Source organism: Centroberyx gerrardi, chromosome 9 (genome assembly GCF_048128805.1).
Source record: "Centroberyx gerrardi isolate f3 chromosome 9, fCenGer3.hap1.cur.20231027, whole genome shotgun sequence".
In the NCBI taxonomy this organism is placed as follows: Eukaryota; Metazoa; Chordata; class Actinopteri; order Beryciformes; family Berycidae; genus Centroberyx; species Centroberyx gerrardi.
In genome coordinates this window covers 18,480,349-18,506,427 of record NC_136005.1, presented here as the reverse complement: position 1 = coordinate 18,506,427, position 26,079 = coordinate 18,480,349, and the positions used below count along the sequence as shown (strand labels likewise).

Here is a 26,079-nt window from a genome sequence, read left to right as displayed (position 1 = left end):
GTGAGGCAAACCTCAAGGGCTCAGTGCAGCAAGCTCATTAAAGGCTTTATTCCACTTCCAGGATCGAGGAGGATTGCAATATGGACATTGTTTATACACAAACGTTGCCCTGGGAATAATGTTTATTTCTATTACCGTCTTGGAGGAAAAATAAGAAAGTGGAGCTTGTCTGCACACATTGCTTTTCATGAAATAATGCCTCTCCAGGAGTCCTTTGAAGAAATGGCCATTTTTAAAACCACTTTTTACAGTAGCTTGCCCCAAGTCATGCATCAGCTGCTCTCATCTCTTGCCCTTTCACCCTCCATGGCCCTGTGACACATAACAGTGTTGTGAGGAGGAGCAGTGTCTGACACTCAGACAACACACAGAATTATGTCAGTACATTTTTACATTGCAGCTGCAACGAACCCCGGCTTGTAACGCCGCTCCACTCATTAGCATATAGACTATAAATGTCACTGCTTATGCTCCCCAGCCATACTGCTGGACAGGGGGTGGTCGGGTGTTTACCTCGGCTGAGCGGTCACAGAAGTGTCATTTTAAACGGCAGGGCCTGGCGGTGCATCTGGGAGGCGGTAGATGACGCAGCGCAGTGTTGCTACACACCCCGAGCTGTGTTTGGAAACACTGAGGCGGCTTCCTACTACAGCAGGAGCCAATGGGAACAGCTGAACCATGCACTCCTTAGCCCAGTCGAGCGCAGAGAGAGAGAGAGAGAGAGAGAGAGAGAGAGAGAGAGAGAGAACAGAGAGCAGAGAGGCACAGAGATCCAGGAAATGCCTGAACAGCTTGCACACCGCCACATCAGGCCTCACATTGATCACCCTCACATGATATATCCATCCCCCTGTAATTGCATTGCTGTTTAGAGAGGCGATCGTTATTTATGAAATATTGAAATAACAAATGGTGTCTCCCAGTAGATATTAAGAAGAGGGATGCCACAGATAAGTCAGAGGCAGGCGGCCGCCACGTCCCCCTGCGGGCCGGCTGCCCAGTCGCCTGGCTGCAGAAAACCTGCAGTCATCACAAAGTGGAAATATTTACTGCTCACACTCTTGCGTATGGGAGGATGGAGTGTGGGTGAGGGCAGTTGAAAAATGACTGTTTGTGTTTCGAGAGAACTGCTAATCAGATTCCTTCAGCTTCAGAGGCATTTCAGGACAGCCTAGCTAAAGGTCCTTAGTGTCGATTTATTTGTTGCATAGGCCAGACACATATGGGAGCAAGCTGTAATGCTGGCAACAGGATTTTTTAAAGATTATAAACACAGAAAATACAGGGTCAAATAAGACCACGCAGAAAAACTTATGTTCTAATGCTGATTTATTTTTGTTGGTAGACAGTTTGTAATCACAAACAAGCACTTCAAGGGCTTTTGAAAATGAATCATCAAAATCATTACTTTCACGGTCACGTCTTGTGTTGTAATCGTGTGGGTGTCTGTGGGTTTTCTGTGTTTCTGTCTACAGAACACCCTTGAGACCTGCACCATCTGCAGTAAGCCCATCATGGAGCGCATCCTGCGGGCTACAGGGAAAGCCTACCACCCTCACTGCTTCACCTGCGTGGTTTGCCAGCGCAGCCTGGATGGCATCCCTTTCACTGTGGATGCTGCCAACCACATCCACTGCATCGAGGACTTTCACAAGTAAGATGTTTAGGTTATCCTCAGGTTTTATAAGCAGTCCCGACCTTAAAAAGCCAGCTATAGTAAGAGACATGCAGCTTTTTTTCAATATGGGGTCTTAGTTTAGCTTTTATCTGGGAAATACTGTAGCTGCACACATGCATTTGACAGTAAATTCTGTTACTGTGTTACATAACAGGCACCTTACCAGTGACTGTTATGCCAAACTGTTACTTTACTCAGTGACCAGAAGGGAAACAGAAGTAAACAGCTTGCCGTTAGTGAGTGCACAGCTTTGTGGAATAGCTGCACTGGGCTGTTGTTTAATTCCACATGACAAGTGCGACCTCAACTATGCAGCCCTTTGTGTCGAGGAACAGCTATGTCTGGCCCGGGCTGCTCTGGCTACTATGGCTGTGGTTTCCCAAAGCCAGAGACCCCTCACTTCCTAATTCCCAGCAATTCATTAAGCAAGTCAATAGAAGAAGTGTCAACCCCACCTTCAGTCAGCTGACGGGACCTGAAACCTCAGTGTGCTTCTCATATCCTTATTGACCCCATTGTTAGAGACTTCTTCCTTCTGAGGTGTTTCCCAAATGACTGGAGGCAGGAAAACATTTGTCAGACAACTCACATATTGAATATGAAAGTTTTTTATTGAGAATACATGTAAATACAGATTTTATTTTGGGGTCAGGCTCTGTTTCGATCTCTCCCTGCGAGCATAATTTTTTAAAAAACCAGCCAAAGCAAGAGCAGGGAGCGATCAATAGCAGCCCTCCCTGGGGAACCATAAAGAAACAGAGAGCCCACAGGTGGATGCTGATGTGGTGGAGGGGTGTGAGATGCATAGGCAGCAGCAACAGGGGCAGCAGGGCGAGCAGCAGCAGAGAATGAGCAAGTAAGTTTGACAGCTTAAATAGACCGCCCAATTGGTGATGACAATACACAAGCTCAGCTGACACATCAGCTGATCCAGAACGCAGCGCCACTCGAGTCCTCTGGCTGAACTACTGTAGCTCCGCAGGCTTCGATTCATTACTGTAAGGACCAGTAATGGTAGTTTGTATATACAGATACAGATATATAGAGAGTAATAATAGAGCCCCAAGCTATTTTTTAGCCGTCATATTTTCTGCTTAATTTGAAACATTTAAGACAAGAGTAAATTTAGCTCATAGGGCTACCTTGATGGTTGAGTGTTTAACTTAAAAACATGAATGTATGGGTTTGAATCACAGATCATGCTGTGCTGTCACAATTATTCTTTACTGTCTCATACCCTTAACTTGTTTCTGCACTCTCAAAAGCCAACAAAATACAGAATGAGGATGGACAAACAAAGAAGTTTAGATCGTACGTCCTTTTCACAGTATTTGCCCTAGCGCTGTATTTCTGAAGCTAATTTCTGTCGTTCTTTTGGTTTCTTTCTCTCACAGGAAGTTTGCCCCGCGCTGCTGTGTGTGCTCTGAGCCTATAATGCCAGCACCAGGCCAGGAGGAGACCGTTCGCATTGTGGCCCTGGACCGTGACTTCCACGTGCAGTGCTACCGCTGTGAGGTATGTTCTCTATGCACATATCTCCTCTGGAATGTGCTCTCACTAAAAGTAGCGGTACAACACTGAGAAACTCCAGGTGTCACTCATTATGGCACGGCATGAAGGTGTACATGCCCGTCTCTCTGGTCACCTTTGCAGAGAGATGAGAGTGAATTATCTCTCTTTTTACCTGCTCAAAATAGCTATCCATCTCTCCTCTGCAAAGTTCATGGACTTGCATAGTAACCGGTCTGTCAGCCGGCGCTTGTTGGGTGATAAGCAGCGCTGAGGCATTACGTGCCTGGCTAAAAGAGAAGTAACGTGTCACATTGTCAGAGAGCCGTGCCAATGTGAGTACACAGCGTTTGGCAGACATAAAGGTCAAAGGAAAGCAAAGCAGATTAGTTCAGCTGAAGGGCTCAACAAGAGAAGAATTTTGTCACTGGGGAGACATGAGTAGATGTAGTTGTAATTCTGTGTGCGTGTGTGTGTGTGTATGTGTGTGTGTGTGAGCGTCATTCTAGTGTAACCCAATGTCACTGACAATGAGCAAATGACGTCCAAGCAATACGTGATTGTGAGGTGTTTGACTGATTGTGTGTATATGTGCATGTGGAAGTGTGTGCATGTATGTCTGTGCATGTTTATGTGTGACAATCAGAGGTCACATTAACTAGCAATAGCCGGTTTTCGGGGCCCCCAGACTTATCAGCCGGTACGAAAACAAAACAATGGCTTCAGCCTCATAGGCTTTTTCTGTTAAGAGCTCCCTGAAACTTGACATTGGATGATAGTTTTTAAACAGCAGTAAATGTCTCGTTTAGGGCGTAAGCACGCTGAGCGTATGATTGTACATGATCCGTGAGCGTGCCTAATGACTTTGTTTGTGTACATAGCCTAACAGAGTCTCTGTGTCCTGCAGGACTGTGGCTCCCTGCTCTCTGAGGGGGATAACCAGGGCTGCTACCCTCTGGATGGCCATGTCCTTTGCAAAAACTGTAACACCAGCCGCATCCAGGCCCTCACCGCCAAGGCTACCACTGACCTCTGAACAACCCCGGCACCTGGTCACCTCCACTGTGTTAACCCCACGCTCACTCGCTCGCGCTCTCTCTCTCTCTCTCGTCTGTATCTCTCTCTCTCTCTCTGTATCTCTTTCTCTCTCTCTCTGTACCTTTCTCTCTATTTCCCCTGTATCTCTCCCTCTCTCAAACATACACATGCACACAAAAGCATGCATTCCTCAGCATACACAAATATACATATACAGTATATTTAGTTGCAATAACAAGAAACAGCATTATGTCTGCACATACGTAGCGGCGGACTCGGTACAATCACAGCAGAAGAAGTTGCTTTAGAGGCTGTCTGTATTTTGACTGTGTTCTTGTGAAATTACTCCACTTCCATCAGTTAACAGAGCCACTATGCATCATCAGTCACTGTCCTTATATCTCATTACATCTTCAATCTGCATGTTCCAGGGAGGGTTATAATGGCATGTACATACACAAGGCCCAGATTTTGCCTTCTCACTGACTATTGTGATCTAAAATGGAGTTTGACTTTATCTAAACATGCAATACGTTTGAAGCATCTAGCCAAGAGGCAAAGTCAAAATGGATGTGTAAGAGTGTAGCTTTAGCGATATTTAGAAAGATTATAAGCATATATTGTTTAGAAAATGCTGTTCATTTTATTCTTTAGTGTTCATTCCATGCATATACACATACAGTGCACAAAGTCAGTCAATGTAAATGTATATATGTATGCGCAAACACGCAGAAGCACACACTGAAGCTCATTCTTGCACAACAGAGCTGAGAGGCACCTAGTGAAGTTAATACAGTCTCAGAGTGCTCCATAACTGAACACCAAAGAATTTAACATAAAATGCCATTTACAATGTATACTTATTTTATATGTAATCATATTAAAAAATACTTATATTAATTGGGAATGCGGAAACTGCAAGTCAAAAGACAAAATCCTCAATAGGCAGCTGTTGAATGCAATTCCCTTTTTAATACAACCGCTGTGTCTTCCAATAGAATTTGCTCTGATGAACATATTTTTTTCTGTTGGCCACAGTATAATTATGACATTCCATACACAGAGATGCTGCCAAATACTTGAGTGTAATCACTCTTTATTGTGGCAAAGGAAATGTTTTTTAGTGTCTTTGAACCGGTGAATACAATGTTCTCCATATAAGTGAACCCATTGGCTTGATAGATTTGTTATTTGGTCTCATATCACTTACCTTTTTTTTTTTTTTCATTTACCATTGCATTAGATTAGATCATTGATTGTACTGTAAGCAATCTCTCTCAGAGATAATGGATATGAGATGGCTATGCAATTTTTAATATTAATTGCATCGACACTTTATAAGGATATACAGAATTTTTATGAATAAGGAAATATTTTAACTGTACAGATTCAAGTGTCCTTATGACCTTTTAATCAGAAAAGTATCATGCTGTTGGTACTGTAGTGACTTTGTATGTCACTACGCTGTATGTCAGTATTGATTTTACCCATTGACACTCATCTTTTATTTTTATATATGCAGTGTATGTTCAGGTGTATGTCCTAGAGTTGATAGGCAAAGAAGGGACCATTAGAGTTTCCCCAAAATTACTCAGATTTTATTATTTGGTACATTCAAGAATCATGGACCATCCTTTTGGCTGTTTTGTTCATAATGTTAGCTACAATTTGATGGTTATATCAAAATATTACAACAGCAGTTGTCAATAACAATGTATCACACCATGCAAGATGCAATATTTTGCACGTCCCTGCTATAGTAGTCTCTTACATGTGGATGGATATCTTATGAACAGAACAACTAATTGTAACTTTTGGTAATATTATGTGAAATCATAATATCACCAAAGTAAGGGAGAAACAGTACATCATTCCATTTTTCTTTACTGTTATCTTTCCATGCTAAAAAAAGGTTGCAGTATTGGCTTTCAGTGCCATTTGGATCAGAGAAACTGAGTAATGGCAAGAAAAATATATACTGTAATCTGCATGTTAGACCAATTACAGCAGAGAGTCTTTGTTATCAAGTTGACCGTGGCAATGTTCTGAACAGAGTTATACTTTATAATGAGCTGTGCTAATAAGCCCATTAATGAATTATGAGTGAATAGTAATTTGACATTGACAAGACCTTTGTTAGGGCAGCTTTTCTACATGAAAATAGAGAGAACTGTTTAATCAAGCTAAAAAAAAAGTATTTAATATAACAAAAATTGTCAATCATCAAGAGCTGCTGAAAATACAGTACAAAGTCTGAACATTTGACTGGGTGTCTGAGCTGAAGGTGAATAGGTGGACCACTGGTTGCACACCTTTTCATCTGGTTGCTATGGTACTAACACCTTTGCAGGCATATGTACAGACAGACCGATCCTTCACCCGCTGACTTGCCTCAAGCTATACATTTGATTCACTAAGAAGTTATGCAGCCTAAAGAACACATTTTTAGGAATTTTTCCATCGATATTTGGAGTACATAGTGTCTTCAGGACCGATCTGTCCTCAGCAGCGTTGTGCATGGCTCTATGTAGACAGTTTATCAGCTTATTCTTCACAGACGGACAGACATTGAAAAACAAAAGTTACGAAATAAACATACAATTAAATGTTGCTCAATCATAAGAGACGAGTGCACTTCTTGAGAAAAAATTGTGATAGATAATCAGTCTGTTGAGTGTGTCATCATACATGATGGCTCAACAGTGTGGTAAAACCCAGACATCTCAAAATGCCTTGAAATCAGTAGTGAGTCATCTTATTTCCGATGGTTGTTAGGCAACATTAAAAAAAACATGTCAAACTCACCTTATAACATTTTATCATATGTTTTGAGTAGCATCACTAGGCTGCTAGTGTTGCTAGTGATATGGCTGAGGTACCATCTCATGTTCACCTGGCTCATACAGGGCCTACTCACCTACTTAATTGGAAAGTGGTGGTAAAGGTGCACCTAGAATTTCACATCCAGTGATGAAAACACACAAAACAAACTGTCAAAGTGACTAAGCAGGCAGAGGCTCTGATTGAAATTGAAGCTGGAAAACAACTTCTATAGCCTGCGGTGGATGAAGTCAGAAAAAAACAGTATGTGAACAACAGTAGTACAGCAATACTCATTTAAAATTCTAATGCAGGTACTTTCCAAAGCCAATTGTCTCCAAGTTTACTGTAGTCAGGGCGGTATCCATTATTCACAACTCCATCTCCAATGCTGCTTTTGGCTCTTACTCTGCAGGAAAAGAAAACATGTCATTGTAATAGTGTGCTAGAAGCAATATTCACTGTGCTGTCAGGCTGGAAGCACATGGCCGTTGCACAGTGAAATCACAGTGAAATGAGTCGCAGTAGTGACAGTGTGGGGAAATATTTTGAGCGACAGTTGTTTAACAGCTCTACAACATCTACATAACAATGTAGTTCAGATGCATTGCAGAAATCACTTAGAAAATTCTCAGTGTGCTTTCCACATTAGCCCACCGTCTTCATGAGAGACTCTCCTAAACCAGGAGTCTGCATAGCTCACCATCAATAATGAGGTTGCTGCCAAAATAGAAATATGCTGTTGAGTAAATGCGCTAATTAAATATCAAAAATGAAATTCCTTTGTGTGAGGCATAATATAGCCATAGATTACAAATGTTATTTACTGCATATTTTGACACCTTGTGTGTGTTTGATGCATGAGGCATGTCAGGGTTACAATCTGTGTACTTTGGACATCAGAGAAACATAACAGGTTATGCAGTTGATCAAAACACGCAGGTCTGTGAAACAACTTATCCTATTACACAGGACGTGATATAATGGTAAAAAAAAATTTAAATGTAAGTTTTATTCAGCATTGTGTTATGCAATTAATCAAAATGCACAGTGCTGAGTAACAATTTATCCTAGATCAATTTTCAAGCTGTTGTTGTACTTATACACAGAAAATGGGTCAGCATGTGGGTGATCATTGGTTAACGATGTCTACTACTTAGATTAGGGGCTGCACACTGCTCAGCAAACAGTTAACAGGTACATGGTAAATATGAGTCAACCAGTGTATTGTGTTGTTTAACATGACAACACTAATCAGACATTCAAATGTTTTGTAAGTCATTTACTAATATTAATGAATGTCTTGCAAGGGCTTAAACATGTCAAATTAACTATTTCATAATATAGCACATCTTATAAATTGCTTACTAATACCTTTTTTTTTTTTTTTTTTTTTACAAAGTTTGCCCTTGAATGGTCCTTGAGCATGGAGTTACCTCTCTGCTGTAGGCTGTTGGATTCAGACTGATGTGCCACAGTAACTGTGTTTTAAATCTTCTACTTACAGTATTCATATAGACCACCCAAATAGTATATGGAAATAAATAGCTTCACACATGTCTGTTTGAGCATTTTTGACATAAATCTGAGCTTGAGGCTTAAAGTATAAAGTAAAGACCTTTTCATGATTTGTTCATGTGTTTGTTGTATTTGTGTTGTCTACTGTCTTTGTTTTACCTATCTTTGTAAAAGTGCCTTTGGCTAACCAGTATTGAATCACTATACCATTTCAACATATTTCAGCATGCCTCACTCAATGATTTTGCCTTGTTTACTTGTTTTTACCAAAGTAGACAAAGAGGATTCCTTTGTTGCCATTGATAGGCCAACTCCTAAGTCCAAATATTAGATGTTTCTGTCAGGTATGGTGCTTTACCTTGCAGCAGCGGTGTCTCAAAAGGTGTTGAGTGTGAACTCACCTTAAAGAGCTTGGCCCTCTGCTGTTAAAGTAAACCACCTCATCTCATCTGTTCTTGATCTTTGGAAGGGCCATTTAGTCAACTGTTGGTTTCCCCTTCCTTCAATAAAAGCTTTGCAATAGCATCAAGTCTCTTTGGCCTTGTCTGCTTTCAGTCTTTTGCAGTGCTGTTGGTGGTTTTAGGTAATATGAGAGAATATGAAAATCACCTCTCTTTCTTACCCAGCTCACACCCGCCCCGCCTCAGCACGGCCCATCCCCTGTTGCCGGTTAACATCGCCCTTTGGCAGATTGCCCAAGTAATGAGCTCTTTCTCTGTGTCTTCTCCCCATGCTCTCCAGCAACCTCACAGTGACCTCCTGAGCGGGGTACCTGCAGATGAAAGTAATTTTTTTTCCCACAACTGTAACCCAGGGCTACTTCAATCTCTTCAAGAGTCATTTAAAAGCTCTTCAGTACAAGCAGACGCCCTGTGCTTACGCAGCTCCAATTCATTTCCTCCTGTCTCATGCTGTGAGTCCCCACTGCTCCTTAAGACGAATTGGAATCACCTGGTTAATAGAAATCCAACACTTGCAATAGTCTACTGAGCTCACATCTGGGACAACGGTCTAATTACATTGAGATACAGTGCGCAGTCTCCCCTTTTTGTGTGGACACGATCAGCAAATGCACTCAACTATGAAGTATGCTTACTGCTGGGATCAGCTTGATGGAGTTGTTAGAATAATTTAAAGGCCTCCTGAAAGTCTTTTTTACTGTCGCCTTCTAAGACCCGCTTGATTTAATCCTTTCCATTTGTCATCTTTACTTGTGTGCTGGAACTCAGCAGTAAGTCACTGAGCATTTCATTTCCTCTCTGCAGATTGCTAAATTGAAACAGCAATCCAAAATGTAAAAGTGGGCAAAGTGATCCCCATGGACAAAACTAAAAAAGTCCATATGTATATTTGATATCAAAAATTAAGAAGCAGGAGAAGACTGTTCCTCACGGTCACTGCACTCGCTGACAAGTGATCTATATTAGAATTTGGAATCAAAGGGAAATATTTATGCACTGCCAACCTGATGCTTAAAGTAAATGCAACAGCGGTTATATCATCAACATTCAAATGTAGCTTTATTGCTGTGCAGCCTCTGATGTGAACTGTGAACTGGAGAGCAGCGCTTGCACATATTTACCGCCTATTTTCTCTGGTAGTAAACTGAAGATTTTGGCATGCCAGCAATGTGGAGATTTCCTAGTAATGTTTTTTTTTTTTCTAAATCTACTGGAGGCTATGCTGTGTGTTTGTGTGTGTGTGTGTGTGTGTGTGTGTGTGTGTGCGGGAGCGGGAGCGCTTGTGTGTGCATCGGCGTATGAGTGTGTCTGAGAGAGAGATAGAGACGGAGAGAGAGAACCCCTCCAGCAGTTCAGCCGGGGACTTGCTTTACTGCACATAAATCTGGTGTTTACAAACAAATTGATGAGTGATGGGCCCTCCAGCCAACATGATGTACCTTCCAATTTCTTCCTCTGCATAAAATTCCAGCGTAAAGTCTCTGGGGGCCTGCTTTGGCATTTTTGAATGTCTTGTTCTAATACACAGAATTATGGCCTGAATTATTTACCAGGAAGCAGATGAGCATGAGGGAGTAAAATGGGCCACTATCATGCATAATCTTGCACACTCCAATTTAAATGAAGCTGTCATATGGTCAGATTTACATAACATTACAATATGGGCCGACATTGCAGTGCTCTGAGCTTAATGTTATTAGCTTTAAAGTGAATTCCCGCTGTGCATTTGCATCAAGAGCATTGATTTTGCGCGTCCTTGAGTTGTCTAAAGGCAGTGATGTAATCACTGAGTCAGTGTTGCCTAGAACTTAGACGGATCGCTCTGAGACACAAATCCAAGCCGTCCCACTGCTCACGTTGCGTTAGACCTCGAAACCATTATTAGTGCGTTTCTAGTTCTACAATTAGCTATAAGCAAGACGCCGAGACGCCTGTCGAGCTCAAGCTTCCCAATCGTCTCTGTGATTTACTGTGTCTAGATTGCTTTAACTGTCATCTACTACATTTCAACTTTTTGAAGAATTTTTAACATTTATAATTTAATGCTATACAGTAGAGAGAAACAGTCAAACTGGGAGAGAGACAGGGACTGGCATGCAACATACTGTAGGTCTTGAGCTGGTTTTGAACCGACAGTATTGAGACTATATGGTTTGCGACTTCGTCCACTGACCTTGACCAGCTGCTGCACAGAGCTTTGTCCGAACTTTAGACGGTATGACAGACTGTTCAGGAGCTGACTTTTTCCTTTGTAAAGGGTTACTGTGCATTCTTTACACACTGACGTAAAAGTCTGCATGTCTCATGACATATACATGAATGAACAATCAACATTTTTAACAGCCTCATTATCCATTAATGTAACACTTACGTAACCTGATTGCACAGCGGATTTCAAAATTAGGGTCTCTAAGAAAAGTGCAGTTTTCACTTGTGGTGGACATGCTTGTAAATTGACAACACATTTTCCCAATGGCTGTCCCTCTGTATTGTGTATTTATGTCCACCACACATCACCTGGAATCAAAACCAACACCAGGCTGTCAGGCTGTGAATCAACCATGTGAAAAGTGATAACGACAAAGACAAGTTTTCCGTTCATTACTATCAGCCGCTCTCATTAATATCTTTGGCAGCAGTGGTCCTGTTTCATACTGACAGCCCAGTCATTATTCACTTAAGCTGCAGGAACGGGGCACTTTAAATGTTAACGCCGGTGTTACGCAAGTATTATGCAACCCCCCTACTTGTTCATAAGTTCATTTATATGTTGAAAAAAAATCTAACCCTTCAGAATTTAACTTAAAATCAAGAGAAAGGCTACAACTGGCTTGAACGGTTTGTTTTTCTTTGGTCTCTACAGGATATTCCTGGAGCAAAGGGAGTCTGTGACAAATGCACTGAGGTCATGGCTCATGCTCAGGTACAAACATGCAGTAAGAGCCATGAACAGTGTGATACTTGGCCGCACGCTGGATGGATCATCTGACTGAGACGGAGTTCCAGCCGAGCTTCTAGGTGTCTTAAAAGCCTTTTCCCCAGCTGTCTCCCAACTGTTTGGCAGTAACGGCCCATGCTACATTCAATAGGAATGATTACCTTGAAGAGATACAACATGATCACAGGCCAGCAGCAATACAATAGTCTGCACCATAATGCTTTTCCTCTGCTGTGTCCTATGTGCTTGTATTCTAACTGGGCTGTGGATTAGAAATGCACTGAGGTCAAATTTTGTGGCAAATTCATAGATTATTGCTGTAGATCGATGAATTTGATCCTGCTGTGGGAGCTTCATGCACCCTTAACTTTTAAACCTTGTGAAAAATACACAGGATACAATGTTTTGCTGACAGAACTAGAAGTCTGTATTTTTTTATGGGGAATGTTTTTATGGGTTTTTATGGGGAATTAATGCCTCCAGTTGTGTGTTATGCTCATAATTTAAGGGTGGAGATGTGTCCCCTGACTGAGACCCATTTCATCTTGTTAACCACAAAGTGCTGTATTGTTATAAATACATCTGAGATTGACTCTCAAAGCCTGATGTTTTGTAGTTATATTCCAGCTTCTTTCATGCTACTATTGGTTTCAGCAACATGATTTCCTGATATGGTTATAGTTGTTCCACTCTTACATAGCAGTGCACTCTTTACAGCAGCTTGCTAGACTCTCAAGATAATTACCTAGTGCGATGCCTAATAATGGCTATTTTCAGCTTGCGAAGGTGAAGGAGCAACAGATTCAAATAAATGAAATGCTTGAAATTATATGTTTTTAATAATTATGAAGTAGTGTTGCAGTAAAGCAGTGGGACACGTGAGGCCACACAGTGTGTTGTAGTGAAAAGCGTCACAGCTTGTGACAAAAAGCTAAGCTAGCACAGCTGTGGTGTTATTAGCTTTAACACACTTCCTCTCATGTTCTGTTGCTTAAGTGTCATTCATCAAATGGGAGCGGCTGCTGTCCTGAGTGTAAAGAGGCTGAGTAACTGCTGTCACATAGGTTATTCAACAAAGAGGTTCGCTTGTACAACTGAAATCTGGGCCATTATGCCATTTGATCATCATTTATGTAAGAAGCAACTGCAACTGTGCAAGTACATTGGACATGCCGACATAGCTTATCATAGAAAGACTTCAAGCGCACCCCACTATCTGCTGTCTGGCAGAGATTAATAAATTAATGGTAATTGATTTAATACGGGGCATGTGTGCTAGTGTGTGAGCACTTGTTCAATTGCCAGCAATACCAAGGGCTTTGGTGCATTTGGATACAATACAGTTAGCTAACTCCAGACTGGCAGAGGCCTTTATTGTAAATTACTGCAGTGTATCTGTTTTTAGAGCCAATTATCAGCACTGCTTTGTAAATAGTCAACAAATGTAAAGAGTAGTACTTAAAATCCACCCGCTTCATCACAAATATCTTATATTTTACTTAACTGATACATTTCTTTCAATTCATATGCATTGCAAGACAAAGGCCTTCTTTTTATAACTGTGAGATTCATGAGAGGCTTTCCATTATCAGTAACTAAATTACATTTATACAATACATGCAAAGAAATCCGTAGCAGTGTATTTGTGACACTTCTGTCTGATACTGTCTGATGCCCCCCCCCACACACACACACACAGCAACGCAGGCGATGGGCACAGTTCAGCCTAAATTACTCTTTAATTCATGTTTCCCTCTTGGGTTCCATGTTGGATGCCTCTTTCTCTGCGTTCCCACAGCTTGCTCTGTCTGCAGCCTGACGTGGTTCGGGTCCCCTCTCCCCAGGCCGTCTCCACCCCCCACTGACTAACCAATGAGCCACTAGACGCCGTGCTTTACAGCGATTTTGGAACAGCTGAGAGGCATTATTAAATACAACACAAAGCTGCGCTGTTATGAAACCGCGATAACAAGCCATTGTCATTATGAAGAATGCAAATGTTGAATAAATATTTTGTTTTTTTATCAATAATAATTAAATAATAACAATGAAATGTTTTCTTATGCCAAGCAATATAGGTCTTGCACAGTAGCTAAGCAAAGTATTGCAAAGCGACACTCTGAGGCAAATTCCTAACAAGTGGGTTGAAAATTGAATCTTGAATCTTCACACATTGTAATTGCTGCAATGCTAGAAACCCGCCAATAATCAATAATTGCTTCAATAGCTTCAAATTTCATTCTTCTGCCAAGGAACAGAGTGGTTTAAGTCAAAATCTACTTCTAAATCATCCATTTGAAGTACAGGTACAGGAGTTGTTTTGAACGTGACTCGGCCCATCAGAAGTTTGGACCGGATCTGGTTTTATTCACAGGTCATATCCATTGTAAAGTTAATAGGGATCATGTGCCGCTCATGGTCTGATCAGACGTCGTCTCTCTGCACATCCCAACCAACACACCCCTATCCCCGCCTGCCACAGTCTGACTGTCGAGCTCACACAAAACCACTGTGTCTGACCAAATGATGGCTGATTTATATGCAACGCAGGGAAAACTTTCAGATCCAGATAAATCCACAGACTTTAGCGACTTAGTGTAGGTGCGTATCTCCCACTACACTGAAAGGTAAAGCAGTTCTCATGATTTAAAACACTCTTTGAGCTGTCACCTTTTGACCTAAGGGTAAGAGGCAGAGATTCGTCAATGGATTTAATGCAAAACCTTGTGTTTCAATGTGAACTTTCATTCTCACACTAAGGCAAGCCGACTGATTAAGCCAGCTGAGGATATATCTGGATGCTATAACGGTGGGTGCCAAATGAAAACCACTTTCTAGTTTCCTTGACAGTTACTAGGGTTGTTGAGTGGGACCAAAATATTCACATACGTATAAAAGTTAAGAACTTTACACTTTCTGTTAAATCAGATTCCTTTTTATGCTTACAGACAAGAAACATTACATCATGGTGCAGACAAACACAATTTTACATGGGGGAAAAAAAGATTCTGGTACTGTATAACAAACAGGTACAATGGCTGAAAAGCATTGTTCTACGCACAATACATCAATGATACCTCAACTGATATTCAGCCGGTTCAGAGGAAACACATTACAATCATTTTTAAAAGTTTTCCTTTGAAGTAGGCAGTAGTTCAAATGTTTCTTCACAATCCTGCATGTTAAGCGCCCTTTTGTCAATTGTACTGATATAAACTGACAAACTGATTTTTTGGTAAAATCCAGAGAACTTATCCTTTCATTGAAGCCTGTGTGTTTCCATCTAGCATCTTTCTTTGTCTTGGCTCATAAGCTGCAAATGAATCTGCACTTGGTGGACCCAAATTCTGACAAAATTAAAATAGATTTGGAAAGTCCAGACATCACAGAGTTCCACTGTTATCCCTGGATGATGAAATAGCTCTTGATCACTTTGGATACGGCTTCATTTATGTATCTCAATTGCTCTCTTGACATATCTCCCATGCGATAACCACACTTGAACACAGATTACATTAATTTCCAAAGTTATCTCACATACCAGATCCCAAGCTAATGTCTTTTTATTTGCTTTTAATTAGCTATATCAACTATGTATTCAGTCTCAGATTGCTTAGTATCAACATACTTCATCTGTAGCTGCTGTCATTTTGCATCTAAATGAGTTGAAAAAAATATAAATTCTATTGGCACCATGCATAAAGATTATATAGGGGTGGTTTTGCATGATATCTTGTCTCAACCTACTGTAGCAGTGAAAGACTCTTTCACCATGCTGCGCTCAACAAAGGAATCTTGCAAGACGGTTACAGACAGATTAAGAATTAACAAGTGTAATTTACTATCCTTCTGGATCCATCTGTTGTTTCCAAACAGTTAGCCTTAATAATGTGAACTTTTACCAAAGTAAATGTTTAAAACAATGAATGATTGAACAACTTTGTTGAGCATGTAGTCATTGAAATACCCGAGACGCATCTATATATTTTTGTAATATTAAAATCAGAGGGTGAAGGGTAGAAGGAAATGGGGCATACCCATGTGGCCTCAATAACTTACATTGCTAAAAAGAAAGGAGGAAAGAATACTTATTTTTTAATCCCACGACTGAGAATTATTTGATCACACATAATAAGTCCAGCCACAAATGCTATTAAAGCTTAAAACCCGGATCCTTTGGATCTAGAACAAAGGCAGTGGAAACATCAGTGATAAATTATTCAGATCATACTTGTCGCCCCTCCCTCCCCCATCACTGTTTTGCTCAAAGACACTCCAAACTCATCCAACTCCTCCTCTTTGGCTGGAAATACTGGGGAAGAGAGTTCTGATGCCCGAACTTCTCCACCTCTGCTCCGTCATAGAGTTCATCTGCTGTTCTCACCTTCTTTTACAAACCTGCTGAAGTACTACAGTTATATTTTCTGAATGGATTTATATTGACGTTGTGTTAAAATGTGTCCGTCGTTGAACACAGTCCTCTGCTCTGAGCCAGGCCACAGTGCAGCAAATCCTCCATGGTGCCCAGGGAACAGTAACCCATATAGACTTGATTAAATCCTGCAGAGTTCTGGATGTTCTGTTCACAGAGGGCGAATATTTCTAGGACTACTCTATGGTTAAAACAGATTATATTGCTGCATTTGACACGTTTTCATTCAGTTTATTAGGTAATTCATGTAGGATTTTCTTTAGATGTATGTTAAATGAATTGTTAAAATAGCCTTTGGCAATATGTTACATTGTCTGGTGACCAACTGCATGTTTCATTATCGCCCGTTCCTGGCTGGCTTGGATGCATAACTAGTTTCCCAGTTTTTCACATTTTTCTTTCTTAATTCCCCAGTTTTTGTGAAGAATTACGTATGCAAACTCCCATTTTGCCCAATTAAAGCACAACACAGCAGAGTGGAGCTATTGTTTGTTTCTATATCATACATTCATACATCGTATCATCACCATTTTGCCTAATTGCATATCTTTCATAACAAATATATAATTAAGCACAGCTCAACACAATAATTTGAGTATCATCCTATGTACTCATGCTGCTCCTTAATGTAATGCACTGTTGCAGTACATACATGATTAAACTCTACATAACAATAAAAGAGCATGAAGCCATTAGCCTGCATAAAGTCTAATCTTGTTTTATATGTACAAGCCAGTTTGTCCCAAAGGTCCGGTCATGATTGATGGATAATGATAAAGCTCAAGCCATGAGCTCTTAAGGCATCTTTTCTTTTCCTCAGCAGTTCACTCAGGCTGAGGTCTACACACTATATCCAACGCTTCTGAGTGATTTAGACAAACCGTGTTTTGTGCAGGATTTTGTTCAGGATCAACCAGCGCTGATTAAAGGGATTGGAGAGGATTTTGTGGATTACCACTCAAACATTTGTGTGTAAACAGTTGAATGTCACAGGTTGTGTAGTATCATGACTGAGTCAATTCACTGCACAGAGTGGATTAAGTGAAAAGGCATCAACACAATGCTTCTATCACAGGAAAATGCTCCTCACTAAAATACACATTTTTTTTTTTTCATTCATTCATTCAACCTTTATTTAAATCTCGGGAAACAAATTTTATTGGCTGATATATCATTGTTCATTCTTATTATTTACAGTATTGTGCGTGCATACCTCTTGTTAGTGATTTATATTTCTCTAAGGTTGACCTCATATTCCTGTAAATTTCATTGATGTGTGGATATAAAGCCTAAGCTTTAGTGCAGGTGGCCTTGAGATTGCTGAGTTAAGTGTCAAAGGCTCACACTTTGTTTCCTGCAAAAGTGAAAGAAATGATCAGAGATTTGTTGGAGTGTATTTGTAAAGAATACACATTTTTTACATTTTTGCAAAAAAAAAACAAGCAAAAAGTCAATTTTAACAACAGGTCAACAACATGTTTTTCCACTGAGTCTTCAGGGCAAGGGATTGCTTTCCCTCTTTTCTAGTTCATTCATGTTTTAAGATGTAAGCAAGATGATCGATTACACAAAGAAAAACAAGCTGTCTCAAAGGCCTTTTGTAGTACCGTAGCTGCGTTTAATCATCTGACCATCTCTTCTGAATGAATCACTACGGAAGGAGAGCATTAGATGTGATCATGGATCTTCAATGCAGAAATTCATCGTTCTCTCAGCCTGTTTTCTGAAAATATGACATTGAGGTTGTTCTATTGATAGTCTCTACATCTGTTACTGTACATCATTTGCTCACATTTTAAAACACTTGGCTTGGCAGCCTATCAAACCCATACATTGTTTCTCATAAATATGGATGCATTTTTTATTATTTTTAAGCAGCTTCCTTTACATCAGGGATCATGTTTGAATGAGAACAAATTTCTTTTCTTTTTTTTCCACTTTACAGTTGCCCTATGGACACTATCCAGCTACCATCATCTGTCAGCGCTTTGCAGATTATTCAGGGCTGCATTTCCAACTCAGATGTCATCATCTGACATGTCATTCCTGCCACTACAATTTGTTTTTATTACTGCCCTTTTGTATCTGTTGCTCTCAGATATTTTTCGGAAGCTTTGGAGGATTCTGACAGTTTTTCTTAGGTCACACTGCACTTCCAAAAGTACTAATTTCAGCTTCTACTCTCATGCTGATGAGAATGTAGTTTTCTCCAATATCTGAACTTATTTCTGTACTCCAGCCAAGGAGCAGTAACCGAGCAGCCTCCAATATCAGATGTTTCAGGATGTAAACAAATTCCTGGGAGCGGTGGAATGCTCTGATTTGGCAGATCAGCTTTGGAAATTATTGCTAGCAAAGTGGCTGTAAATGTTTTTGCCCCACATCAATTACCTGAATATTGGCCATCTGAAATAGTAAACTCCCCAACACAAATACAGTGCTGCTGCTTTACTTACTCACTATATCTGCCTCGTCTTGTTGTTCATTAATCCATCAAGAAATCCATCTGAGAGTGAGAAGGAAAGTTTACTCTCATTTCTCTCTCATGAACACATCAGTTCTACTAGGCAAGCCTGTGGCACTCGCTCACTAGCAGCCCCAGACCAGAGGCATGTGCTTCTCACATCAGTATTTGTCACTGAGACAGGTAAGTGACCTGATTTGAAAATGCTCACATGGATATGGCCAGACTCCCGCTCTGCGTCTCTCAGGACACGACTGACACGTCTTTGGATCCCAGCAACTAACGGATCCACAGACAAGACTGATGGAAAGTGATGGAAACTCTCCCGCCCTTTCACAGATAATGATGCTTCAGCATGGTTGCCTTTTTTGTTTACTTGAAAAACAAGCACAAACTTATAGTAGTTCAAATTTGTGTTATACTAGCTGCTAATAGCTGCTCCTGGTGTGCACTTAAAAATTCATACCGGTTTTCTAGTGAGTGTAATCAAGCTTTCACCATCAGTAACTGTAAACTACTGACTTTGGTTTGAATCTTGCTTGAATCTGCCTCTTTGAGTCTGCATAACGTGTCAATAATAATTGGTTTTCAGTGAAAAAGAAATAACCGATTTGATTGTGTGATGTTACTACAGTATGTGAAACCCTGACGAATGACATGAACAATGTGCTACATAATTTTCATTTTCATACCTTGTCCAGCTCTAAAGGTCAGCATTAATGCCTTTCTTGGGCTCCTTCGGCAACAGTCTCCTAGCAACCCATAGTTCTTTGACTGTCCTTATTGGAGGTAATTATAGTGAAGAAGGTGTTGTCACCAGCTGATAGGTGCCCACTGCTCTTTGCATCTTCCATGTAGGACCAGAAATACAGCTGGGATTAATGTCCGCCATGTGAGTCCGGCATGTGAAATTTTAGATTCGGGTGTAAAAATTCAACATCTGTGATAAATATCAATAGCTTCAATGTCAGCATAAATCCCCACTGTTAATTTCCCACAACAGTCCTGCTTGTCCCATGAATTTGTTGACTTTCCTAAGTGTCTGCTATTGTGGCACGAGTAATTGAAGAAATGTGCACACTGTCATCTAAAGCACTAATTCAAGTGTTCTCCAAAAGCATGTGTGTGCGTGCCATATGAAAGGACAGACTGTTTTCTCTGTCTTTCACATTCTCCACAGTTTATCTATTGCTAAATATACATTACATTACTGGATTTTTTACAGAATAGTCGTCATGTTTCAACATTATAGATATTAATATCAATCTGTGCAGTGTATCTATTTAATCTCTATGTCTGAAACGTTGTGGGCAAGATAATTATTGGTCTTTGTTGTTCTACCAGACTTTTTTTTAAATTTCTTAAAGATTATTATTGAGGTTCTGACAGGTCTGTGTGTGTTTCCACTGATTAGAAACCCCCACCACCTCCTTTTAAATTTTAATAAGCCCTTTTGGGGGCAGTCTTGGTTTCCGTGTTTTTGGCATAAGCCTTCTCATCTCTCACTGGCCATGCGTGTTTCGCATGCTCCCCATCTCACTGGTAAATGATTCAGAACTACATGATCAAAGTCATTTGAAGATATAGTATGTGGTTCAGGTTTGCATGGTAGACAGCACACTCTCATGCTCTGGGCACGCTCCCATTCTCACAATATCCGTGCAGACTGCTGGTGGAAACCTAAATTGGGGATTAACCTCAGATTTACATCTTGGAATGTGGCACCTTCCGAAGGAAACTGTGAGCGATACCAGCTCGCATTTGAAGAAATCATTAACAATTAAGAGCAAGAATAAGGGATGACTCGAAATGGTTGCAGAGCAGCACGGAAGCGGCAATGCCAGCTGAAATAGTAATGTGCTTTCCTATGTAGCTGTCAGCTCTCTTATCTCATATCCATTGAGTGGCAAAGGGTTTGACGTGGAATTCCAACAATGTGTACAATGCCCCACTCTTGCTCTCAGAAATAGTTAATGGGAAAATCCATCCTAACACAGATTTCACATATGTTATTCCTATGATATTAGACAGCTGAATCGATTTTTGTGAACAACTTTATCCCAAAACTAGAATCACACAGAACAAAGACTGTGATGACAACATGCAGCCGCTCCATTGACAGTGAATGGAAGGCAGGTGCACTCTGCTGGGCATACCTTGCACCATAGAAATGTTATCATCCGGTTAATAGAGTCAGACTTACTGTAGGTTTCATTTTGGGTGCATTGTTGAAAGAATGTGAGCTAAAATATCTTCTTTGAGGATGAGAGAGCAAAGGAAGGATCCGGATGAACTGAGCGGCCAATTGAATTCTATTTTGACTTATTTGAAATATAACGGCTTAAGATCTTCGGGTTAAAAGGTTAAGAGGTCATAAATCAGACATGTACTTTATATTTAAACTGCTCTCTGAGGCCTAGCTGTGCTCAGCGCTCACCTTTCATTACATCCCTCCCTTTCTCCTTCTCCTCATGTTTTATACATGTCACCCTTCACGCTGTGTCTTCATCTTGCATGTTCCCCAGGCATACATTCAAAAAGCTGGAGAGATCTATGTTTTGTTTCTGTCAAATGTTTTTCTCCAGGGTAGATTTCGGACAGCCTGATGATTGTGGATATGGAAAAAAAAAAAAAAAAAAAGCCTGGTCCTCAAGCACAGATAGTAATGTCTTCACATGCCTGTAGTGATGCTGTAGAGGGGCTGTGAGGCGCTCCAATGAAAACACACTACAGTGTTGCAGCTGTACTGTGCATTACTATGTATGTGTTTGCCTTCTCATATAGAATTAGACAACTTAAAACATAGCTGATGAACGCCACTGCAATCTCATTTTAAGTAACGGATAAATATTTCAGTCTTTTTCTTTCTTTTCAGTTCAGAGTATGGAACTTTAGAATGCAATTCAGATTTATTTTTCTGTCAGGATTTACACAGACAACACTGTGCTTACAGTGGAATGCTCTCATATTGTAGAGGACCTCAAAATTATATATTACCATTTGGCTGTTGTTCTTGGCCACGTCTGTGTTGCTTCCAAAACCATCAGCCCCCAGGCTGGGATCCCAGAGGAGATAAGGGATGAAGAATAGATGGCATTCTGTGCTCTCAAGCCTCACGCACATGTTTTTATTTTTACCTCCAGACTTCTTGGGAGCCATCTGTTCAAACATTTAAAGAATACCTTGCACACGCCAGCCAGAGAAGAGCAGCTTGACCGGCAAACATTAGGAGTGTGCTGTCTAGTAAATGTAGCTCCCAAGATAGAAGAGCAAAGGGATTTGTTTGAGACTAAACCAGGAAATAAGAGTCAAACAGTTTACTCTGCTGCTAGTAGCAGCTTCAGCATTCATCTGATATTTGGGAAGAACACAGATCAACACTGGATTTGATAAAATTTCTTAACAGTATTCGTGTGCAGACGTGTTTATGTGTGTGCACGTATGTGCATGTGACCAGCTGGATTCACTTGTGGCCTGTTGAAGAATTGATCAACTTCCTGCTGTTTTCATTGTAAAAGGCTCCACTACACATATTTGTGGGCCGCTTGGAGAACAGCTTGTTCTTGGCATTGCGTCTCGGACCCAGTCATGACATTCATACACTGTAGGGAGGATCTTCCTGCCAAACATAGAGAGAGTGAACGGGTCTGCACCACTCACACTAAATAACTTTCTGCAGTTTGCCTTCCCTTTCATATTTTCCCTCCTTATATCCCTAATGTCCCACTCCTTATTTGTCTGAATTCAAGGACACTCAATGGTTATTTTATGCATAGTGTGCAGTAGGTCACAGCTGTGAAGGAAAGTAGAATTAGCTAAGACGAAAGAGTCATATTATCTGTGTTAGTCCGATATGAGCATTCAGCACTGCTCATTTTCTGAAGAATGTTATCAGGTTTAAACTCTTTCAAAGTCTCAAAGAAATACATTTTTTGCCATCACTATATGCGTGTATCGTCTCTCTATTCATAATTGCCTTTCTTAAGCAGACGGCAGTTTTTACAAAAAGGTAAACCGTGACAGTGAGTGCCTCCCTCAAGACATATCCACCATTTTCTAAGAAAGCTTCTGAATAGATGATGACAAACCATTACTGTTCTTCAGTTTGCCTGTTTATTTCTATTTACAGCAGTTAATACAATTATTCCCAGTCGTGACCTATTTAAGCAGTGCGTGCCACCAGCCATTAGCATTCAGCGACTCCACAAAGTTACCACGTTGATGGATTTGTGAAAGGAGGTTGTGTTTTTTAGTACACGCGTAGGTGGAGGTTCAGAGGCCTCCTGTTTGTCTTCATTTAACTGATTTTCTGTTGCCATAGGAGCAGGCCTCTTTTTTTCTCCCATGAAAGTGCAGCACTTCAGAGCGCACTGTCTGGATTCAGATCTACAAGAAGGTGTCAGGGGAGTTGTCCAGGATTTCACACTTATCATCGACTTCCATTAGATGACTCGCAGCTCACTTTGGATAAAAATGTTTAATTCAGTATTTCTTTATTATTGCAAAGCCGTTCATTCATCGCGATCGCTTAGTAATATGGATTTAGCCGATCTGTAAAGACCGCATAAATGGACTGCTGCATATTGGAATCATAACAGGCAACCGTAGACAAATCTTCAGTGATTGTAATAACGATAAGACATAATAAAACATATCACAGTCCAATTCATTTTCATAGTGTATCAACCTTGGGACTTGATTTCTGCTGGAAGATTTTGTTCCCTTTTGCTTTTGATACTTCAGTCCACCTGGGAAGATTTTAAAAGATTTTGAAATAAATCAACCGCAAAAACTCCCAAATTGCCCCAAATGAAAACTCAGCAGACCTCTGGGTGTACATGTACGCACCGTCTACCATCCACTTCTTTGGACCTTTCATGGGTCAGGCTGCTAGTGAACCAACCAGCTCACACAGGGGCAAATTCACAGGTTAGGAGGCTTGGGCTCACTAATGTGCTAGTCCAGGTAAAAGCCAGAAAATCAAGGTCTTCCCCTTGCCACAGATAAACATATTCATTCTGAGACTCTCCTTACAGGCAGCGCCAGCCACATTAGCCCAGACCATTAAAAACATGAATCAAGGGCAATGGAGAAACCACAGCAATGCACAGCCTTCATAACACAATGACAGAAACCAGAGAGAGACCTCACTGACCATTTCGATAAAAGAAAAGCATGCTGTGGGTGATGTCATAGTAACCTCAAAATGACATTCATATTGAAAAGAGGATGACTGGGTGTTTCTTTTAAAGGCCTCGTGTGATGTGGTCTATCCTATTTCAACATTGGAGGGAGTCCTATTGAAAAAGTGGGTCAATGGAGCTATTTTTAGTAGCCATTGCACACCCTTTTTAAAAACAAGCCAAGACTCAAATTCTGGATGAAACATCACCCAGCTACACTGAACAAATATGCAGGTAATCAAGGTGTTCAACTTGCTGGTAAACGGGGTGAACTATTTATCTGGTTTCAAACTTCGCCTTCCTGCGGGGATGACAGCCTGCGTGAGGGCGTGAAGTGAGGGGGAGGGGGCTTTGCCTCGTGGATTGTCTTTGATGAACTGGGGACTTGTAAGATTTGTTTGGCTCTCTGTTCTAAAGTGGGCTTCTGTTTCATCATCCGCAAGTCCCGGCGCTCGCGTGGCTACCTTGTTGTAATTTCCCCTCACTTTCTCTGTTTCTCTCTCATATTGTCTCTCGCTCCAAAGAAAACACTTGAAAAGGAAGTGTTTGCTGCCTTCTCCTCCGTCAGAAGTGACACTGTGGGCGATGATGTGATGGAGACACGGAGGCATACGGCAGAAATCATCCTCACATACACGTGACTGGTTTAATGTTCTGCAATTACACTCAAAAGTTTGACAACTAAACAGCATAGGCCTACAGAAGGGCCTTAAGCATAGTATATAAGTGGGCCCTGTGAGCTGCAGAGAAAACCTATTTATTTAATGTGTATGTACAATTACGAAAAGCAAAGGAATCAAGGAAATGAACAATAAAAATTAGGCAGTCCTATTTCAGGATTATACACTGTTAATGATGGCAGGGAAGCAGTGAATTACTGCTCGTCTTGTAATCAAGCTCGATAAGTCACATGAGGTTGTGCACTGCCCCAACAAGCGGGCAAGGGAATGTCACTGGAGCAGAAAGCGATTTTGCGGCAGAGCAGAAAATGCACTGTATTCCTACAGGCATTGCATGACAAATATGTGAACTTCTTCTAGCAGTCATGTACTTGTATAACTAGAGGTGGAGCATTGTTTATAGGGATTCCTGAATGGCTGATTCACCTCAGGCAAACCAAAGACAAAAGAATCATAAGCATCATAAAAAAGTATATGGCTCATTTTGCCCCTCAACTGCCAACTCAACGATTTCAGTTTGAAGTCAAATTAAGGTGAACGGATGCTGACGCTTGGAGACGATGTTGACAGTTTGTATAGCATGCTTTTGGAGCAGAGCTCTTGGTGTTATGGAGTGACTGTATTTGTTACGTAATTCAGATTCCCAGACACCTTAACACCGGGGAAAAACATGTAAAGCCATCTGGTACCAAGAGAGCAAAAAAGGTCACTGCTCTCACCACACCAAAGCGGCAGTGTGTCTATGAGCACAACCCACATCAGCCTAAATACCTTCACCCATCCAGTCATAGTGACAGAGACTGTATGTTTCCAGGAAAGCCTGGCAGTATTACTCATCTTGTTTAAGCTCCCATGATCTAATAACGTGTAAAACGCAAAACCTTTGTAGAACCTTTAGATGTTTCTGTTGTACGGCGGGTGGCGGGAGAAAAAGAGTTGATGGTTGTTTTGTAGAAAAGAAAATCTGAAAAGAGTATATAGTGCTAGAGGCATGGGCCATGTAATATTGGGTGAGCATGGACAGGAGATTGACGAAGCAGAAAATATATTGCCTTGCTCAAAGGCACTTTGGCAGCAGCAGACAGAGCAGATTAAGTATTTGCCACCTTTCATTTATCACCTCAAATCTGTCTTTCATCCGCCTGTTAGTACCAGGTATCAAAACTAAAATTTTCTGGCTACTTTTCAGTGTCAACCTCCCTCTAAACTCAAGGCTACGCTGCAACTGGAATGAGTCAGAAACATCACAATTCAAGATTATTTATGAGATCTGATCAGTGCTTCCTGCTGCATGGGTGAGCCATGTGGGGGCAGTCACTGTGTCCAGGGTGACATGGTATGACAGAGAGACAGCCAAG

General features: G+C 40.9%; 1 protein-coding gene across 3 annotated transcripts in view; it reads left to right on the top strand.

The window, feature by feature from the left end:
- The window catches only part of lpp (LIM domain containing preferred translocation partner in lipoma), a 136,191-nt gene extending 127,094 nt beyond the window's left edge, over nt 1-9,097 (top strand). For all 3 annotated transcript variants that reach the window (XM_078285698.1, XM_071923447.2, XM_071923446.2), the window contains exons 10-12: nt 1,476-1,654; nt 3,073-3,193; nt 4,095-9,097. In XM_078285698.1, the coding sequence (XP_078141824.1) occupies nt 1,476-1,654; nt 3,073-3,193; nt 4,095-4,223 (429 nt within the window). In that variant the 3' untranslated portion in view covers nt 4,224-9,097. The remainder of the gene's footprint in view (nt 1-1,475; nt 1,655-3,072; nt 3,194-4,094) is intronic.
- The last annotated feature ends 16,982 nt before the right edge of the window (nt 9,098-26,079 follow it).